The 17,854-nt window shown below is 39.9% G+C and overlaps 3 protein-coding genes across 3 annotated transcripts in view; 1 reads left to right on the top strand and 2 right to left on the bottom strand.

The window, feature by feature from the left end:
- LOC128487467 (probable E3 ubiquitin-protein ligase HERC6) overlaps positions 1–11,683 on the top strand; it is a 29,682-nt gene extending 17,999 nt beyond the window's left edge. The window contains exons 16-23 of the mRNA XM_053461603.1: positions 49–219; positions 2,176–2,319; positions 3,093–3,259; positions 4,017–4,077; positions 7,692–7,762; positions 8,406–8,589; positions 9,833–9,935; positions 11,166–11,683. Coding sequence (XP_053317578.1) covers positions 49–219; positions 2,176–2,319; positions 3,093–3,259; positions 4,017–4,077; positions 7,692–7,762; positions 8,406–8,589; positions 9,833–9,935; positions 11,166–11,371 — 1,107 coding nt within the window. The 3' untranslated portion in view covers positions 11,372–11,683. The remainder of the gene's footprint in view (positions 1–48; positions 220–2,175; positions 2,320–3,092; positions 3,260–4,016; positions 4,078–7,691; positions 7,763–8,405; positions 8,590–9,832; positions 9,936–11,165) is intronic.
- Positions 11,684–12,917: 1,234 nt separating this feature from the next.
- On the bottom strand, positions 12,918–13,448 carry PIGY (phosphatidylinositol glycan anchor biosynthesis class Y). The gene has a single exon (XM_053461632.1). It carries the CDS (start codon positions 13,313–13,315, stop codon positions 13,100–13,102), a length of 216 nt encoding a protein of 71 aa, XP_053317607.1. The 5' UTR covers positions 13,316–13,448; the 3' UTR covers positions 12,918–13,099.
- PYURF (PIGY upstream open reading frame) lies at positions 13,349–14,907 on the bottom strand. Its single transcript, XM_053461628.1, has 2 exons — positions 14,652–14,907; positions 13,349–13,493 (listed from the first exon to the last, which is right to left on the bottom strand). The coding sequence occupies exons 1-2, from the start codon at positions 14,861–14,863 to the stop codon at positions 13,349–13,351; spliced, it is 357 nt and encodes a 118-aa protein (XP_053317603.1). The 5' UTR covers positions 14,864–14,907.
- Positions 14,908–17,854: the final 2,947 nt, after the last annotated feature.

Below are 17,854 nucleotides of genomic sequence, written 5' to 3'. Positions count from 1 at the left end.
CTTTTACTTGGACACAGGTACTGATTTTACTTTTTTCTTTTTTTCAAGTTAATCAAGTTAAAGGCCCATGAACAAATTGTGTTGAACAGACTTCAGATGAATAGTGACCTTCCTAAAATACCAATTTTCCATCTCAGAGTCAGACGCAGTCACCTGGTAGAAGACACTTTACATAAACTGAGTATTGTGGAGGACTGTGACCTTCAGAAGCAGTTGCAGGTACTGTAGTAAATGATTAAAACTGACCTTTGTTGAGCCCTGAATCTCATTCATGTAGCAGGTACCTCAATTAGGGGATGCTTGGTCCCCTCTATAGACATTGAAAAGGCCTTTGATAGGGTGAGTTGGCGGTTTATGATGGCCACCCTGTCGCATATGGTGAGTTGGAGTTGTATGGGGGTCTTACCAATTATAAGATTAACATGGATAAATTGGAGATTTAAAATCTTTCCTGCTCTCAATCTCTATGTAAGGGTACTGGGTGCCGGATAAGGTAGGAGTCTCGATGCAGGGGCCGGTTCGGATTCAGAGCATGGCCGTAGGCAGGCTCACAATGTATTCAGTTCAGGACTGCTTTCCAATTTAGCCTTAGTCTTTTTCTTGGGTGCCATCTATAGGTGTTCTGAGCACAAGAAGGATAAAAACTTAGCATGACAAGCTCAGTACAGGCAGGAAACTGGAAGCGCATTGGCAAGGCAAGAGGTAGCACAGCTGGAACCAGACAAATGATGAACAACCTCAAATCTGTGCCAGCAGGGAAAAGAAAAATGCCGGTGCGCTAAGCTAGTTCCAGGCTGAACTAATACAAATGTGTAACTAGCTTAGCGCACCAACATTTTTCTTTTCTCTGCTTGCACATACCGTATTTGCTCAATTATAAGACGACCCTGATTATGAGACGACACCCCACTTTATATACCCCCTATATTCCACTTGGCCACCCAGGAATGCCACTCTGTCCCCATATATGCCTTATACCCCTTTATGCCACTCTGTCTCCCAGATGTGTCTTATACCCCCCCTTTATGCCACTCTGCCCCCCAGAAATGCCTCATACCTCCCTATATGCCACTCTGCCTCCCTGATATGCCTTATAATTCCATATATGCCACTCTGCACCCCCCCCCCCCGATTTACCAATGCATCCCTAGACTTGTCCTCCGTGCTTCAGACTCCTTGGTGTCTTCCGCTGGGGCATCTATTATGGAGCACTGGAATGTCATGTCACACCGGCGCTCCATTATAAAAGCCCCCAGAAGAAATGCCGGTAGCAGCGGAGACTGTCTTTTGGCTGCCAGAGAGGAGGATCCAAGTCCCCTGCGGCTCTGCAGGGGATCTGGATCTTAGTCTTGCATCTATTTGACGTCTGATTAGAAGATGACCTCCGATATAAGACGAGCAAATACGCTATTTGAGGTTGCTGGCTCCTCATTTGTCTGGTTGCAGCTTGCTATCCAGGGGTTAATTGGGTGGAGGCTTACTTGCACCTCCCAACACATTAATAAGGTTTTGTTTGGTAGCAGTATAAACTGCGTTGTGTGCCCACTACGTAGGAGAATGTGCCTTGACGTGGTGGGTGAGCTTAAATATTCTTTGGCCAATTCATATAAACAAAACCTCTCATTTATATCTGACGGCAGCGGGAAACACCCCCATTTAATAGAAAAAATGGGCGGGGAGTGGGACGTGTCAAGACCCCACTCCTGCGACCCGTAGGATTCAGGTCTTGACCCGGAGAACCGGAGGAGCAGCGCTCACCCGACAATCTCTGGGTCAAACCCGGAGAGTTCCCAGGTATGGTCATAGAGCATTCTAGTCTGGTTCTATGAATAAGCACACCTTAGTCCAAGTAATTCTCCAATGACAACATCAAACCCAGATTCACAATTATGGCCTTTCTCCTTGTTTTACTGACCACTACCTAAAACAAGGTCTGTAGGCTGGTAACTTTGCTAAAGAATGTGGTAATTTTCTAAAAGTGTATTGAAAGAAACCCGAAAGTATATATTAATTGTAAAACTAAGTAAATAACTTTTTACTCATTTGCTTTTTTTTTACGGAGCCCAACAATTTATGAAGTACTATATGCTAACAAGATATCTTGAAAATGTTAACCTTTAAAAGATGTAATGCTTTTAAAAAAATGATACAGAAATAAACATATCTTGTCTGCAGGTGGAATTCATCGGTGAGACGTCATCTAACCCTACAGCTGTTGTTATAGAATTTTTCCTCCGCGTTTTTGAAGAGATGGTTAATCCGGATTATGGATTGTTCCGCTACTCTGATCCATTACTACCAATGTGGTTCCCAAGCAGTGTAGGTTTATGGGGGATATCAAATGTATGGATATAAGCTGTTATCACTTATTGTGGTGTTTTTTACGTATTTCGATAATTTTATAAGAAGCAGCTACTTGTCCTGAATAAAATTGTGTATAATATATGTGGATACATCAAATATGGAAAATAGAAATCATATAGTGAAAAATATAGTAAACGACCATATAGTAAAAAATGACAAAAAAAACCCTCCGGTCTTTAGGGTATGTAAAGGGTTAAATTATTGTGTTGGTGAATGTAGTATCTGTGCATAAGGGTACTGGAGAATTTAAAATTAGTAATTCAAAACATAAAACATATTTTGTATATTTCTTCTATAAAACAAAAAGTGTGCTGTCCCTGATCGTTGGCAGCCCATTTGTCAATGTCTCTTACAGATGAAGCCGGGATATTGCTTTCTTTATCACCTTCTCTTTCATATCGAGAGGAAAGATAATAATAAGAACTACTGTTGATTATGGTCATAACACTAACCGTGGCGTGAGGCCATGTATTCTAACAAATTTTGCTTCTTTTAATAAAATACATTTTAGAGCAAAATAAACTGTGCTATTGGAAATGTTCCCAATACAATATTGAAACAAGGGGCATAGATTTGCCAAAAATATATCCATAATACGTATATACCGTAATAAATAATATTTTTCAGCTTTTCAACAACTTTTATTAACGTTATTTAGAGTCTGAATAGGATGTTGTATATTTATGTAGATTTATGAACTTTTGTTTTTTTTTTCTATTCTTTTTTAGCCATCAGCAGACAAAAAAAAATACTTCTACTTTGGTATATTGTGTGGACTAGCTATTTGCAACCAGATGGTTGTTTATCTTCCATTTCCTTTAGCTTTATTTAAGAAAATTTTGGATAAAAAAACAACTTTGGACGATTTAAAAGAGCTCCAGCCTACTGTTGGACGGTAAGAAAATATATATTTTCAGCATTTTATGACAGGTAGCCAGGGAAACTTTAAAGAACTGGGTCTGGATAGTTTTTTTTTGGTAGCAGCCTCTTTCCTCTCTAAACCTACCTATAAATATGAAAGCTCTGAAATCTTAATCTATCTTGCCATAATTTTGTCCAGTTATACATTTGTGTTTGTGCTTAATATACACTGCCAATAGGAATGATCAAGTTACTGATGGATTATTATTGTTCTATTTATCATTTACCTGACATTTGCAAAAATACACGGTATGTTCTTACAACCAAATGGGTTTTTTTAGCCGTATAATGCCAGTAAAGGCAAAATGCCAATAAAATTGACACTTATCAATCAATTATATTCAATAGTGTATTTTACAGCATTTTGATGTCACTCAATTAGTTACCCAAGTCTGTCTTATTATAGAGATAAGCCAAAAGGACTCCAGTGCTATTTTAGGGTGGACAGAGCTTAATATTAGCCATCATGACTACTTTAGACCACGTTATCTCTTTTACGTTAACTGCATTGAATCAAATAATAAATTTCCCTTTATAAATAACAAAAAACACCAGAAACAGATACAACAGAAAGTACATTATTATAAAGCTGATGATAGCCATGTTTCAATTTATTTTATGTAAAATAACAAATGACACTTAGCTTCCTGGCCAGCTAAACTAAGCAAAGTCTCCAAATAAAAGATACGGTAATATTTACAATGGGTGCCACAGAAAATCTCTTTTTTTAGGAGCATGCAAGAAATACTGGATTATGGAAATGAAACTGAAAATCTGGAAATATATTTCTGTGTAAGTATAAAACATGTTTGAAATAAAGTATTATAACCAGTGTTTATTATTTCCAGTACAGAGTGTTATTGATGTAAGGAAAACTTGTATTAGGACATTTCCTATGTGTCTAACCTAGAGGTACGGTAGGTCAAAATAAATAAAGGCTCCAGGCACTCAAGGGTTCCAGCTCAGGCAGATTTATTGAAAGACGACAGCAACCTAGAGGTATTGCCTAGAGCAGGGGTGTCCAAGTTTTTTCTGCAGTGGGCCACTTCATCAGAATTGTATACGTGCGCGGGCCGCACTCGTTTTTCACTGTGACAAAAAATATGGCCTTTAATAAAATATGCAGATTAAAATAAAGGAAAAAGACACAAAACCTTTACTCTTCCTCTCACTGATTTCTGGGCCTAGAAAGTTTTGCGACTACAAATTCAGGATTCCCTAGATTTATTCTAGGGATGAACTAAAATGAAAATTCTGGACCAAAACATTCAGGGTTTACTTAGCCAAAACCGAAAATGGCCCCCACCTTTAAAAATAATAATAAAAACTCACATTTTTAATAAAAGTAGGTAACACACAACTGGACAAAATTAGCAATATGACTTGGCAACCAGTAAATGCTGGCAACCCAGGCAACCAGTAAATGCTGGTACCTAGGCATGATGGGACTGTGCTTGCTGTGATTGCTGTTAGCAATCACACTCCTATCATGCCAAGTCAGCCAGTACATGCTGGTACAGGGTGGCTGTAAGTGATGTGCAGACCCCATACTGCTGGCAGCATCACTACACAAGGGGGGCAGCTAGCTAGGTTTCAGCATGTACTGGCTGACTTGGCATGATAGGAGTGTGATTGCTAACAGCAATCACAGTCCCATCATACCTAGGTTCCAGCACTTACACATCCATCCAGTAAATGCTGGAACCTAGGCATTATGGGACTGTGATTGCTGTTAGCAATCATACTCCTATCATGCCAAGTCAGCCGGTACATGCTGGTACAGGGTGGCTGTAAGTGCAGACCCCATACTGCTGGCAGCATCAATACACAAGGGGGCAGCTGGCCAGGTTTTTAGCATGTACTGGCTAACAGCAATCACAGTCTCATCATGCCTAGGTTCCAGCACTTACACATCCATGCTATCACACACACACACTCATTTATTCATATAATCATTCATTCACAGATTCATTCCCTCAATCACACACCCTCAATCACACACACTCATTCAAACACCCTCCCCACCCCCTTACCTGCACTGCAGCTCCTCGATGCCGCTTACAGACTTCAGCAGGGGGCGCGGCCTCCCTCTGCCTTCTCTGCTAAAGCACAGAGGAAGTAGGATGTCACGTGAACGCCGCTTCCTCTGTGCAATCCAGTAGACCCTCCCACAAGTAAGTAGCAGGGCTTGAGGTGCGGCTCGCGTAACATCGGTTGCCCTGGCTGCCGATCTTCCGCGGGCCGCACCTCGAGGTCTCGCGGGCCGCATTTGGCCCGCGGGCCGCATGTTGGACGCCCCTGGCCTAGAGGTTGGTAGGCACCAACATTGCTCATGGTAAACATGCAATGGGGTCTGTGGTGGACAATTTAATAATGTTCTATGGACCTTCAGAAACATTGCCATTGACACTGGTGTCCTTGTATGGATACTTTGCCTATCCCTGGTCCCACCATTGTCACAAGGCACATGACAGTCATACATGGTCACGGCCCTACCATATACATGCCGCCATGGACACCATGGGGTTCTTTAAAAAGTTAGCAAGCAAGTGCATGCTGGAGGAAGGTGTTAGTTAGTTAAGGGAGCTAGAAACCTTAGGGTCAGCCTTGCACATGATATGAGAGAGGATTGTGACGTTAGGTCCTACACAACCATCCCAATTCTGCTCCCATCTGCTAGGAATCATGGTTTTATTTCAAACTGGGCATTACCCACACTGTGCCAGCTCTCTGGGTATACCAGACCTGGGCTGGCCATTGAGCATGCAGGGCAAATGCCTGATAAAGCCCATTAGTGCCCAATAACACCTCCCACCCAACGTTAACAGAGCTTGAGTGGCTGTAATATGTAATACTTTAGTGTGCTGCATGTTGGATATATGCAGCCAAACACAATATACCTAAAACTTGTAAAGTTTAATAATGTAAGCATTTAGAGTGAGACTGCATCAGGCCCAGACTGGCCATCGGGCACACCGGGTATTTGCCCGGTGGGCCGGGCTGCGGCAGGGCCGGATTGACTTAGGGGCTGATGGAGCTGCAGCTCCAGGCCCCTACCTTACAATAGGCCCAGTCAGGACCAGACTGACTGGGCCCCTTAAGCCCGCCGCAACTGCGACCGGGTCCACCACTCTAAGGGGCTGGGAAGCCCCCACCGGGGCCGGCCTTACGGGTGTGCGGCCGCACAGGGTTTAAATTAAAACATCTGGGGTTTTTTTTTTTTTTTTACTTTAACATCCTCCATGTTAAATAAAGTTTTTTTTTAACTTTATTTAACATGGAGGAAGTTAAATAAAGTTAAAAAAAAAACCCGGACTGGGCCTATTTTGAGGTAGGGGCCTGGAGCTGCAGCTCCATCAGCTCCTAAGTCAATCCGGCCCTGCCGCAGGCCCGGTCGCAGTTGCTGCTTGCTCCGGCAACAAGGTAAGTAGGGTGAGGGTAAGTAGGGTGAGGGAGGGGGTGCAGTGAGAAGGGGCAGAGGGGGGTTAGATAGTGAGAAAGGGGGAGAGGGGATAGATAGTGAGAGGGGGTACATATTGAGAAGTGGGGAAGGGGTACATAGTGAAAAGGAGGAACATAGTGAGAAGGGGCAGATAAGATGGGGAGAGGGGGTAGTGTGAATGCGTATGGGAATTAATGAATGAATAAATGTGTGGATAAATTGTGTGAATGCGTATGACAATTAATGAATTCATGTGTGGATGAATTGCTTGAATGATTTGTGAGACTGCATTAATGAATGTGTTAATGATTTGTGTGAATGAGTGAGTAAATACAAAGGTGGTACATGAAGGGTGGGCTTTAACAAAAAATAAATAAATAAAAATGGGCTGCTCAGGCTTAAATGCCCGGGCCTATTTTTTGTCCTAGTCCGGGCCTGGACTGCATGTATCCAGCAGGTGGGCACATGGATGTGGTTTATAAGCAACAGGCGGTTTCTATACTCAGTCCAGTCCTCATCAAGACGGAACCACCTGCAAGTGAACCACACGCAGCCACACTTACTTCGACCTTAAAGTGCCTTGTCATTGCCAGCTTGGCCCTGAGCACAAGTGCAGTTTTAAGCTAGTCATCGCAAGCTGAGCACACTCACACTACCATGCGCTATAGTGGAGTCTCACACTACGTAAGGAACATCCTCCCGTGCAGATACAATGTTCAATGAGCAGAGCCCAGTGTTTAGTCTATCAAGCCATCCACCTTTGTTTCCCAGACTATGGATTACTGGCAACTATGTACACGTGTTTTTAAAAGCATTTTGTGTGGTAGTATAAATATGATAGCTTTTTATGCTTCCTTCAGCAATTCTTTTTTGTTGTAATGGTTTATGGGACCATCTTTTGGGAAAGTATAAAGAGGTCCTTCTTATTTTGACTAATCTTATCGGTATTTTCATGCATTTGCAGCTGTCTTGGGAGAATAAAACAGTTGAGCTGATTCCGACTGGAGCATCTATACCAGTAACCAATTCAAACAAGTACGTGTAGAGTTCCAGCAATCCGTTTACAGTATGATTGGTCAACAAAAAAGCTTTTTAAGATAACAAAAGTAACTTAAAGATTTCCCATATCTACAAATGAGCAGGTATCAAGGTCACCATTGGAGGCAGTCACATGATATTGTGATGGAATTGCCAACACCACACTGAGCCGATTGCTCATTGATGTGATCATTATCTGCATACCTGAGACTCTTGAAATATTAACCCCTTAACAGCCCATTGTAAAGATTCATTGTAGTGATTCACTAAATTTGTAATTTAAACATAAGTGTAATTGAGTCACCTGGGAACGCCCACTGACATTGGTGGCACCGCGTCCTGCCAGGGTTGGCCCCGGGTAGCCGGAGCCCACAAGTTCCCAGGTACGATACTGACTCTATAGCTCATCACATGTGGTTTTAGTTTTCGAGGAGATGGGGCTAAGCTAAGAGAGAGCAAAAACCAGAGTTCCTCTTTAAAAATGTTAACACAGCTTTCCCGAGGCGTTGGTTAATGTAAACATTCTTAGGTGACAGATCCACGATGAAGTCTTACAATAAAACGGGAGAAGATCAGTTTAATATATTATGAAATGTATTATTTAAAAATAAAAATTCTCTTTTTATTCTTTCTTGTAAAGGAACGATTTTGTTAATAAATCAGTCGACTACATTTTCAACACGTCTGTAGCAGAACCATTTGAGGAGTTCAAGAGAGGCCTCTACAAAGTCTGCGACAAAGATGTCCTTTCGTTTTTCCAACCTGACGAGCTCATGGTGGCTGTTACTGGAACTGAAAATTATAACTGGACTAACTTTGAAATGGTGGGAAAGTAGGACCTCCTTATGCTATAATCATGATGTATATTCACTAAACTGTGAAATATAAAACAAACTCACTGCATTTACTATGCATTATGGAGACCCAAACCTTTATAATTTCCTAAGGCCTGCATAATACATAGTTCAATCACTGAGTGTAGTTCATTTTTTGCTCCTTGTTTAAGGACAGGTAACAGGAGAGTTCATTATACTTTACGAAGGTCCAACCCAATGACCTTATGCTGCAGGAAGAGCTTGGCTGGCCCTGTATAATGTATAGTCAAATCAGTGAAGTTTCTTGAACATTTATTTACACATTAAATTATGCATTACATTGGGCCAGCTCAGATCTTCTTGCCACTGACAGTCCTTTAAAATGAATGAATAACCGTTAACTGCCCTGTAAACTCTCCCCTGTAAAAAATTCTCTCTTTAGTAAATATAAAGCCCTCTTGTTGGATCAGTGTTGGGCCTATTCACCTTGCTAGAGTTAGTGACCAAATAAGATGACTGCAAACTCTCACCTGATTGCCGCTTTGCCAAGTTCATGATAGATGACCTAAGTAGTGAAGTTATTGCAAGCATGTCTTTGCCACATTTAGTTTGTCAGGGCAGATTTTAATGTACTTTGCTTTTACTGACAGCGAAAAAACAATAACTTAGTAGCTAGACAGTATAGCATGAACTAGAGCTAGAGGCTGGGGGAACCCAGAGCCATGCAATGGTCCAGCTTTTTGATCCAGAGCTTGTACAGCCATACTTGGCAGCCAGGAGGAACACTGTGAGGCTCCAGCTTACCAAATAGGGTGGGCAGGTGGCCAGCATTTGCCCGGCTTGGCCATTTTGTAAAGGTCAAACTGGTTGCTGTTGGATACTCTGACTAAGCAGGTTCCTGTAGGGAGAAGGCTGTATTCTGACAGCCTGTTCTCCCCTCTGAGTGTAGAAGCCAGCGTAACTGGCTCCTCACGGACAGACAATGTATGTCAATCGATGGGAGTAGTTGCTGCACATGTGCCAAATAGACCCCTGCCCATAGCATTCAGCAGTCAGCGCTTGCACCATCAGGCAGTAAATATATCACGTGAAGGGAGATGAGCGTTCAGTCTCCTACATCTCCTGTAGACAAAAATAGCTGGGGGGGGCGGGGCGGGGCGGGGCAGGTAAAAGGGCAAATGCGTATCGCAGGATTCTGCATATCAAAATATTAACTGGTAAAATTCACTTTTAATTCTTTTTTCCCCTAAAGTTTACCATTTACCTGGGAAAATACTCTCGGAACCATCCAACCATCAATATGTTTTGGAAGGTTTTCCATGATTTACCTCTACAGGAGAAAAAGGGATTTCTTTGTAAGTATATTGATCACCATTGTTCTGCCCTTGTGTAAATTGAATCCAAACCAATTAATGAACATGCGGTGCACTTTAGTTAAACTAATATGCATTTGGAAACTAGTAACTTAGGGTGGGTTTGGCATATTTTCTTTGTTGTAAAAAATATTTAAAAAAAAAAAAGGCATATATTCAATGTATTGATACTTAACTATGATGTCAACATAATTGATTTCTAGGTACACTATGTGACCAACTGTATGTGGACATGCTTCCTATTATTGAGTTGAGGTGTCTTAGTCATACTCATTGCTAACCGGTGTATAAAATCAAGCACATAGGCAGCCATCTCCATAAACAAACCTTCGCAGTAGAATGGGTCATACTGAAGAACTCAGTTATCTTGACTTCAATAAAATACCTATGAAGTGCATATTATGCACTAATAAAGCCTTACACCAAATTGCTCAGGCTAAATGTAAATCAGATATGTAAGCTTACACCCATTCAGTTTCCCCGATATGATTAACAGTGGGGCTCCATAAAATTGGCTTGTAGGGTTTTGTATGATGGCATTGCTTATGCTGAATACCTTTTTATGATATTGAACACAAAAGGATGATTTTTTTTTAGGCGGAAGATGTGTTCAGGGTATAAGTTCCAAGGAAACAGAAGTCTCAAACAGGTTAATGCTGTATGTAATAGCATGGTATATGTTGAGGCGCTATAGATACACGCAGGTTTTCAAATAAAAATGAAGAAAGTTGGAGGTAGGAGCCACCTGGCTGAATAACCTCGACTACTTACTGAATAATTCCCATTCTGTTGACATAGATCATGGGGTCTCCGTCAAGAAGTTTGCAAGTTCCCTCCATCTGCTGCTTGGTATCCCTCGAGCAACTCATATATTGTGTCAGGATGTATTCCTAATTCCTCAAATGTACCTTTTTACCTTACATTTTTGTAGTACAGCTTGGACTTATTTGTTACTAATATATATTTATTCAATGAAAGGGTTGAGAATGCACAGGCATTCCAGACCTCAGAGGTCCCCTTTACAGATGGACCCGCTATCTGAGAGTGAGATCTCTGAGGTCCCAACACCTAATCCAGCATTACACCATTTTCTACATTAGCCCAGTAAAAGGTGTCATCTTTGATTAAAAGCTCGATCTTTTTAACATTGCAATATGTCTTTTTATGGTTTTCTTTAACCTATAACTAATCAAAAAATATATCAATTTTCAGTTTTCCTAACAGGAAACAACAGGATTCCTCTAATTGGGAACCTAGTGATGAGGATCTCTAGTTTTGGAGCACCCAATGAAACCTTCCTTCCAGAAGCACAGACATGCTTTCAAACACTCCTTCTTCCAGAATATTCCAACATAAAAACTCTCCGACGGAAGCTGCTCCTGGCCATACGCAACAACAGAGGATTTGAAAAAATCTAGAATGTTCATATTTCACTGATGAATGATTTTTCCCTTATTATCCTGAAATTGCTCTGTGATCTTCCATAAGCATATTTTACTGTTCTTATATTTGTGTTAATGCTTACTTAGTATATAGTAAAAAGAATAACTGAACCATATCAGAGGAAAGCAAAAAAATGCAGATATGAGTAAACCTAATTAAACAATCGCTACCACTTTGATTGCTCTTAACAAGGACTCTAGTGTCGTTTGTGCAGTCAACAAGTGAAACCCATAAAATCTGTAGTCCATATTAGCATCATACCAATAGTCTTCATATTGATGCTTACAGGAATACGCTTACGGTTTTTAAAGTATACAAAGCTTTGGAGTAGAATAAACTCTGGATAAAAAACGCCCAGAAAAGCATTTCACTAATAAGAGAGGAGCCGTGTTCTAAAAGTATTTCTGCTAACTTTAGGATAGGTTCATAAGAAACGATGTTAATACAATTATGGAAATTAGGGCACGGGGCAAACCACATACCCTACGTATTAGTCAAAGAGGGTTTGAATAATAAAATTGTTTGTTTTCTTAGATATAGCCTAATGCCTGAAAATAATTACATATGCACTTAAGGATTTTGCAGCACTTCAGAAAAAGGCTTTGATTTGGTATTATGTTCATGACAATGAATTGTTACCATTATGTTGATGTTTATGCTAATCAGTAAAACGTATGTCATTTTTGTTTATATGTTAAATATATATAATTAATAAAAGAGTGCTTAAAATAAAATTTGTGTCTAATGCTCAAAGATATAATTTTGTGGGGACTCCTAACTCGTAGTACCCAATTCTGTATGGCCAAAATTGCTTTATAAATTTACATTTGCTGCCTTAGTGCATACTTAACCTTACAGTTTGCTTTAACTTATAAAGTTTGCTAAACTCTGTCAGACACAGTGTTTCTTGATGTCTGGAAGCAATTTCACAACTATGAAACCGAGCTTGGAAACTGCAAGATGCTTAACAAACGATATTTTACAGGGGCTACTGCAATACAACATAATATAATCGGAATTTAAACGTATTCCTGCGTCTGGCAAGCCTTCCTTGATATTGGCGTTTCAACCCTTACCTACCTTTCCTGTCACACCATGCGATGATACTCAGGGGGCTCAGTCTTCAAATAACTGGATTCATTAAAACACACAGAGACCTCTGTTAAATATTCACTGCTAGTTCTTGATCCTCATCTATTTATATATATATATATATATATATATATATATATATATATATATATATATATATATATATATATATATATATATATATATATATATATATATATATATATATATATATATATATATATATATATATATTAGTGCCAATAGATTTTAAAACAGAACAAAATGGCAGAGGACTGCTGTTGTAAGGTTTGGGGCATATCTATAAAAATGGAAATGCGTAATAATGTGCACTATATATCAAAGTGTATACAAATATAGATAGTGAAAAATGCATGTTACTACTTTCTACATTTTTTCCTTAATATCTTAGATATGAATGACAAGAAATGATTATTGCATACTTTATTCTAATTCTACAAGATTTGCAAACTCCATTGGCTGCGATTCCAAGACACTGGCATTGCTGCCTTGAATGGGGGAAAAAAAGACAATTGCCCAAGACAGCTGTGATAGTGCTTGAAAAAGAAAGTAGGATTTTTGTAAGCAAGCTGCTTGCCTTCAGCTATGCATTAGTTGTGCCTGAAAAGTTTTATTCCCATCCAGGTCCACAAGTGAAAAAACACATACACTGGCAGGGTGACCGGGAGAAGCAGGCTGTAAAAACACACACTTGCGCTACTGGTGCATCCTTGAGGGAAATCCTCGTCCACTGATGCAGCGTAGAATAAACCCGCCAATGACAGGAGCGGGATAAGCACAGTCACTGTTGGCAAAGACAAAAACATTGTGTCACTAGTGATTTTTAAATGTGATTGCTTTTAAGATGTGCTGCCTGTATCCTCCGGCTTCTGATCTTTGTGGATCATTCTGGCATCCTGAGGAGTCATGTTAGGGATTCCATCTACAATGGGGTAAGCGATACCCAGCTCATCATTAATAAGCTCGTTAGTTGCTGCTTCAAACCTAGACAGAAATAAAAAAAAAAAGTTTGTAAGTGCAAGTTCCAAAACAAAACATACACAAGCACATAAGGCAACATTTATTGGTACCTGAAGTTATTTTGGATCCACACGGCATAAAATATCCCCAAGTCTGACTACTGGCAGTATTGAATATTCTTTATTAAATCCGTATAGTTCTTTTTAGATGTTAATAAAGTGAAATTAGAATAACTCAGCATACTGTAAGGGCATTGTCTGGAAATCTTAGTTGTGTATGTCATTTTAAATAGAAAAACTACATAACTGCGACCAGGTAAGACTGTCTTTTTTTTTTTTCTTCAATATAAATCACCCAATGCTGAACCTGTCCCACCAACCAGTGTAAACTATTTATATAAACTTCAGTAGAGCAGAAAGATGGCAAAACAATGAACGCTGCACTCGCAAAAACTGAACCCTCAAAATAAAATGTATACCCTGGCTCCATAAGAGCTGCTCCTAAGCAGCATCTGCATGTACATATTACAAGCTCACAGCTAATAATATAGCTCCCCGATGTACACTAAGCACTCTTCTGCGTTGTGTTTACTCACTTTAACAGGCATTATAGCCTTTATGAGCAATTGCTGTTTTAAAGTGAAACATTAGTATTACTAGCATCAGTCTGGGTGTTTAAAAAAACTCTAATATAATGTCTTCAGGCAGATGCACATCGGTAAACGGAATGGCTCAGTCTAAATCACCCAGCCTGACACAGACTAATGAAAGCCCATGGCAGAAAGCATTTCATTGTGCTAACAGGACTTCATCAGCGCTGCCATAAAGAATCAGCTCAGTGTGGTGCTTGAGCAGGGAAAGCCATCTGAAATACCACATGACTGATAACAGTGGTTTTTAGATAAATCAAGTTTACTGGAACAAAAGGAGATAAAACTATGTTAACTATGCTAACTTACTGTATGTAGAACCCTGCATTATACCACTGGAATAAATATTCTATCAATGGGACTTTCCCTTTAACATGTCTATGGACTGCTTGACTCTATATGGCTAGAAGAAGCAGGCTGTTCAGTACAGACCTACCGTATATCTTACAGGTTACAGACTGACCTATATAAGCAACTTTTTACAGACCTAAAAGATAAAATGGCTGGCATAGTTAAGGATTACCCAGCTTTACCTGAGTGGCTTCCTGGACAGAGGGCAGACCAGGACCTGCAGTAAAGCAGGGTCTATGGGAGCGCTGTCTTTGTGCTCCTGCTTTGCAGACGGGTGGGTGACGCTGACATGCAAAGACTGCAGCCTGACAGCTGGCGACGAGCGGCAGGCTACAGACACTGGCCACCGGGCTAATGACTCACATACTGCCCTGCAGACACCCAGCCCCAGCATGATCTAACTCCTACAAGGACAGCAGCACCTTACCAACAAGACCGTGCGCGGCGAGGCTCCCACTTCCTGTCTGTGCGTTGCTCTAACACGCCCCCAGGGTTTCAGAGCCAGGTACAGTGGTTCCTAGTCAATACGGGGGAAATGTCACAGAGACTACTTTATGTTTGCTACAACGCTGTGTCAGCTCTAAATAAATAACGCTGCTGCTTATAAAAGCCGACACACACGGAACTGCACAACTATAGAGAAAAGAGCGGTATTATTAACACGTTATAGGACCGAAGTCCTTCAGTCAGTAAAGCTTGTATATGTTCTAGGTCTACACCCCAACTCATTCTCATACCTGCCTGTGTTAGACAGAATGACTAGGTCTAAATCACCCAGCACCTGAAATTGATAAACAAAAGCTCATGGAGGAAAGGTTTTCATTGTACAAACAGGACTTCATTAGGACTGCCAAAAAGAAGCATCTCAGTGTGGCGCTTTTTAATGTGAGTGGCCTGAAACAAACCTCCCTTTGGCAATTTGATGATATCTGGTATTATTAAAGGAAAATAATATAGGAATCACGTTCCTCTTGTTTTTCAATTGATTGTTACACGTGTAGCGTTCGATTAATGGCAAATCTAAGGCTAATATTTCACTCCTAAGTAAACTGGGGATATATTTCTATATTATAATAACAGGGGAATTAGGGTGAGTTGACAGAATTTCCCCTCTTATAATTTGAATCACCTTGTTATTATGATTACTTCCACAGGTTAGGTGCAGCTGCTGAAAAAACTAAATTTCTATCCAGCAACATCCCTCGCATGCAGTAATACCCCATATATTATGTTTTATATACTACTTTATATAGACCTCATGAATCACTCCTGTGATGACATATTAACAAAAATGATGCCATTGTGACATTACTGAGCCTTAGAGATTCCATAGGTGTCTGGACAGTCAATACTGGGTTTTTACAGCAAAGACCCAGTGTGTTGACCAGAAATAGAACGTCTGAAAGAATGTTCAGGCACTCAAACAATACAGGTGTACAGGTGCACACATCAAGCATAGTTACACTTAAGCTGTCAATCATGAATCAGCGAACCTGACTCCAGACTAATACCCAGGGCATTTAGGACAGTTTTTTAAGAAGGTAATAGCATATTCTTATGCATGAACTGGTTAAAACGCAATATAATACAAAACTATATATATTTTTAAGTTCAAGTTCTTATTAACATGTTCCTTTCTGCAATGGGATCTTACAAAAGAACATGACTGGTCAGGAGGTATATTTTGTAGCTCATTTGCAATGTAGATATGCAAGTTAAAGGTTCAATCCAGTTGAGTGCGTGTCTGGATGTAGCTTTGATTTCAAATCACAGCAAGGGTATGTATATACATCTCAGAAGTGTACCAAACTAACCAAATGCTACGGACATGAATGGTTGAATACCTAAGAAGTTGCCGCTTCTAAATAACACAAGCTTCATATTCCAAATGTTTGCTCACACAATAGTGTTCACATCCAAGGTAACAGTTGTCATTACAAGTATTACCGTATTTACCTTTGTAGCTAGACTGTTCATTTGCATTAAAATATACACTCCAGCACCCCATGTAGACCCACCAATAAAGAAAGTTCATAGTAAAAGTACATAGTAAATATTTTAAATATGCATTCTTTAGCTGAAAATAAAATAAAAAAACAAACCATTAGAAGTAACTAAGCTATGTAGTTAAACTGCATTTTTGTGTACTTTCACCTACTGTCATCTATATCGGCTGCATGTATATATATATATATATATATATATATATATATATGTTACTGTGAAAGACCGAAATTGGTGAATGTCGACTTTCACCGGTGAATGTCAACACATACCAAATACGTTGGTGAAAGATCGAATATTTCATTTCATGATATTACATTCGGACCCTCACCGGTGTATGTCGACAATCACAGATATGCTCTGGTGGAGGTCAAAAAGAGTACATTCGGACCCTCACCGGTGTATGTCGGAGACAAATAGGCGACTGGCTGTCTCCCGCTGCTGTCAGTCCGTATGCCAAATCCTTTGTTCTGCTGTCAGTCCGTATGCAACTCCCGCCAAATCCTTTGTTCTGCTGTCAGTCCGTATGCCAAATCCTTTGTTCTGCTGTCAGTCCGTATGCAACTCCCGCCAAATCCTTTGTTCTGCTGTCAGTCCGTATGCCAAATCCTTTGTTCTGCTGTCAGTCCGTATGCAACGTTTGATGGTGCGAGTAACGTTTTCTACATTTTTTACGACACCCTTATTTATAATCAATGGATACCGCAGTGAATCGTGATCTTTTTATTGAAAAGTTAAATGCATTAATTGCGGAAAAACGAGAAGACAATTGTTTTTATTTTTCTCAAGAAAAGTACTCTAAAATACTTTCTGAAGTGGTTTCTGCTAAAACTAAGTGCAATACACCTTTGGATTACAGACGATTAAAACGTTTTGATGTTTTAAAAATTAATGATGAAGAGAAGTTAATTGTACCATTAAAACAAGGAGACACGAATATCCAGTATTATGTTACCAATGAGGAATTGTTCAGTATACTATATGAAACTCACACCAGAATAGGCCACGGAGGAAGAACACGTATGCTGAAAGAATTGCAAGTTAAATACAAAAATATTACGTATGAAGTTGTCATGTTGTATTTAAATTTATGCAAACAGTGTCAAATGAAACACAGTGCACCTAAGAAAGGTATTGTTGTGAAACCAATGGTCAGTTCTGAGTTAAACTCAAGATGTCAAGTTGATCTGATAGATCTACAGTCAAACAGCGATGGCGAATATAAATTCATAATGGTTTACCAAGATCATTTAACTAAGTTTGTCCAGCTACGACCTTTGAAAACTAAGAGAGCTGAAGAAGTAGCGCATCACGTTCTTTCAATATTTTTAACATTTGGTGCTCCAGCAATATTGCAATCAGATAATGGTAGAGAATTCAG

This window comes from Spea bombifrons, chromosome 1 (genome assembly GCF_027358695.1).
Source record: "Spea bombifrons isolate aSpeBom1 chromosome 1, aSpeBom1.2.pri, whole genome shotgun sequence".
Taxonomy (NCBI): Eukaryota; Metazoa; Chordata; class Amphibia; order Anura; family Pelobatidae; genus Spea; species Spea bombifrons.
Note: the sequence above shows the minus strand (reverse complement) of the source record. Positions and strands in the feature narration are given on the sequence as shown.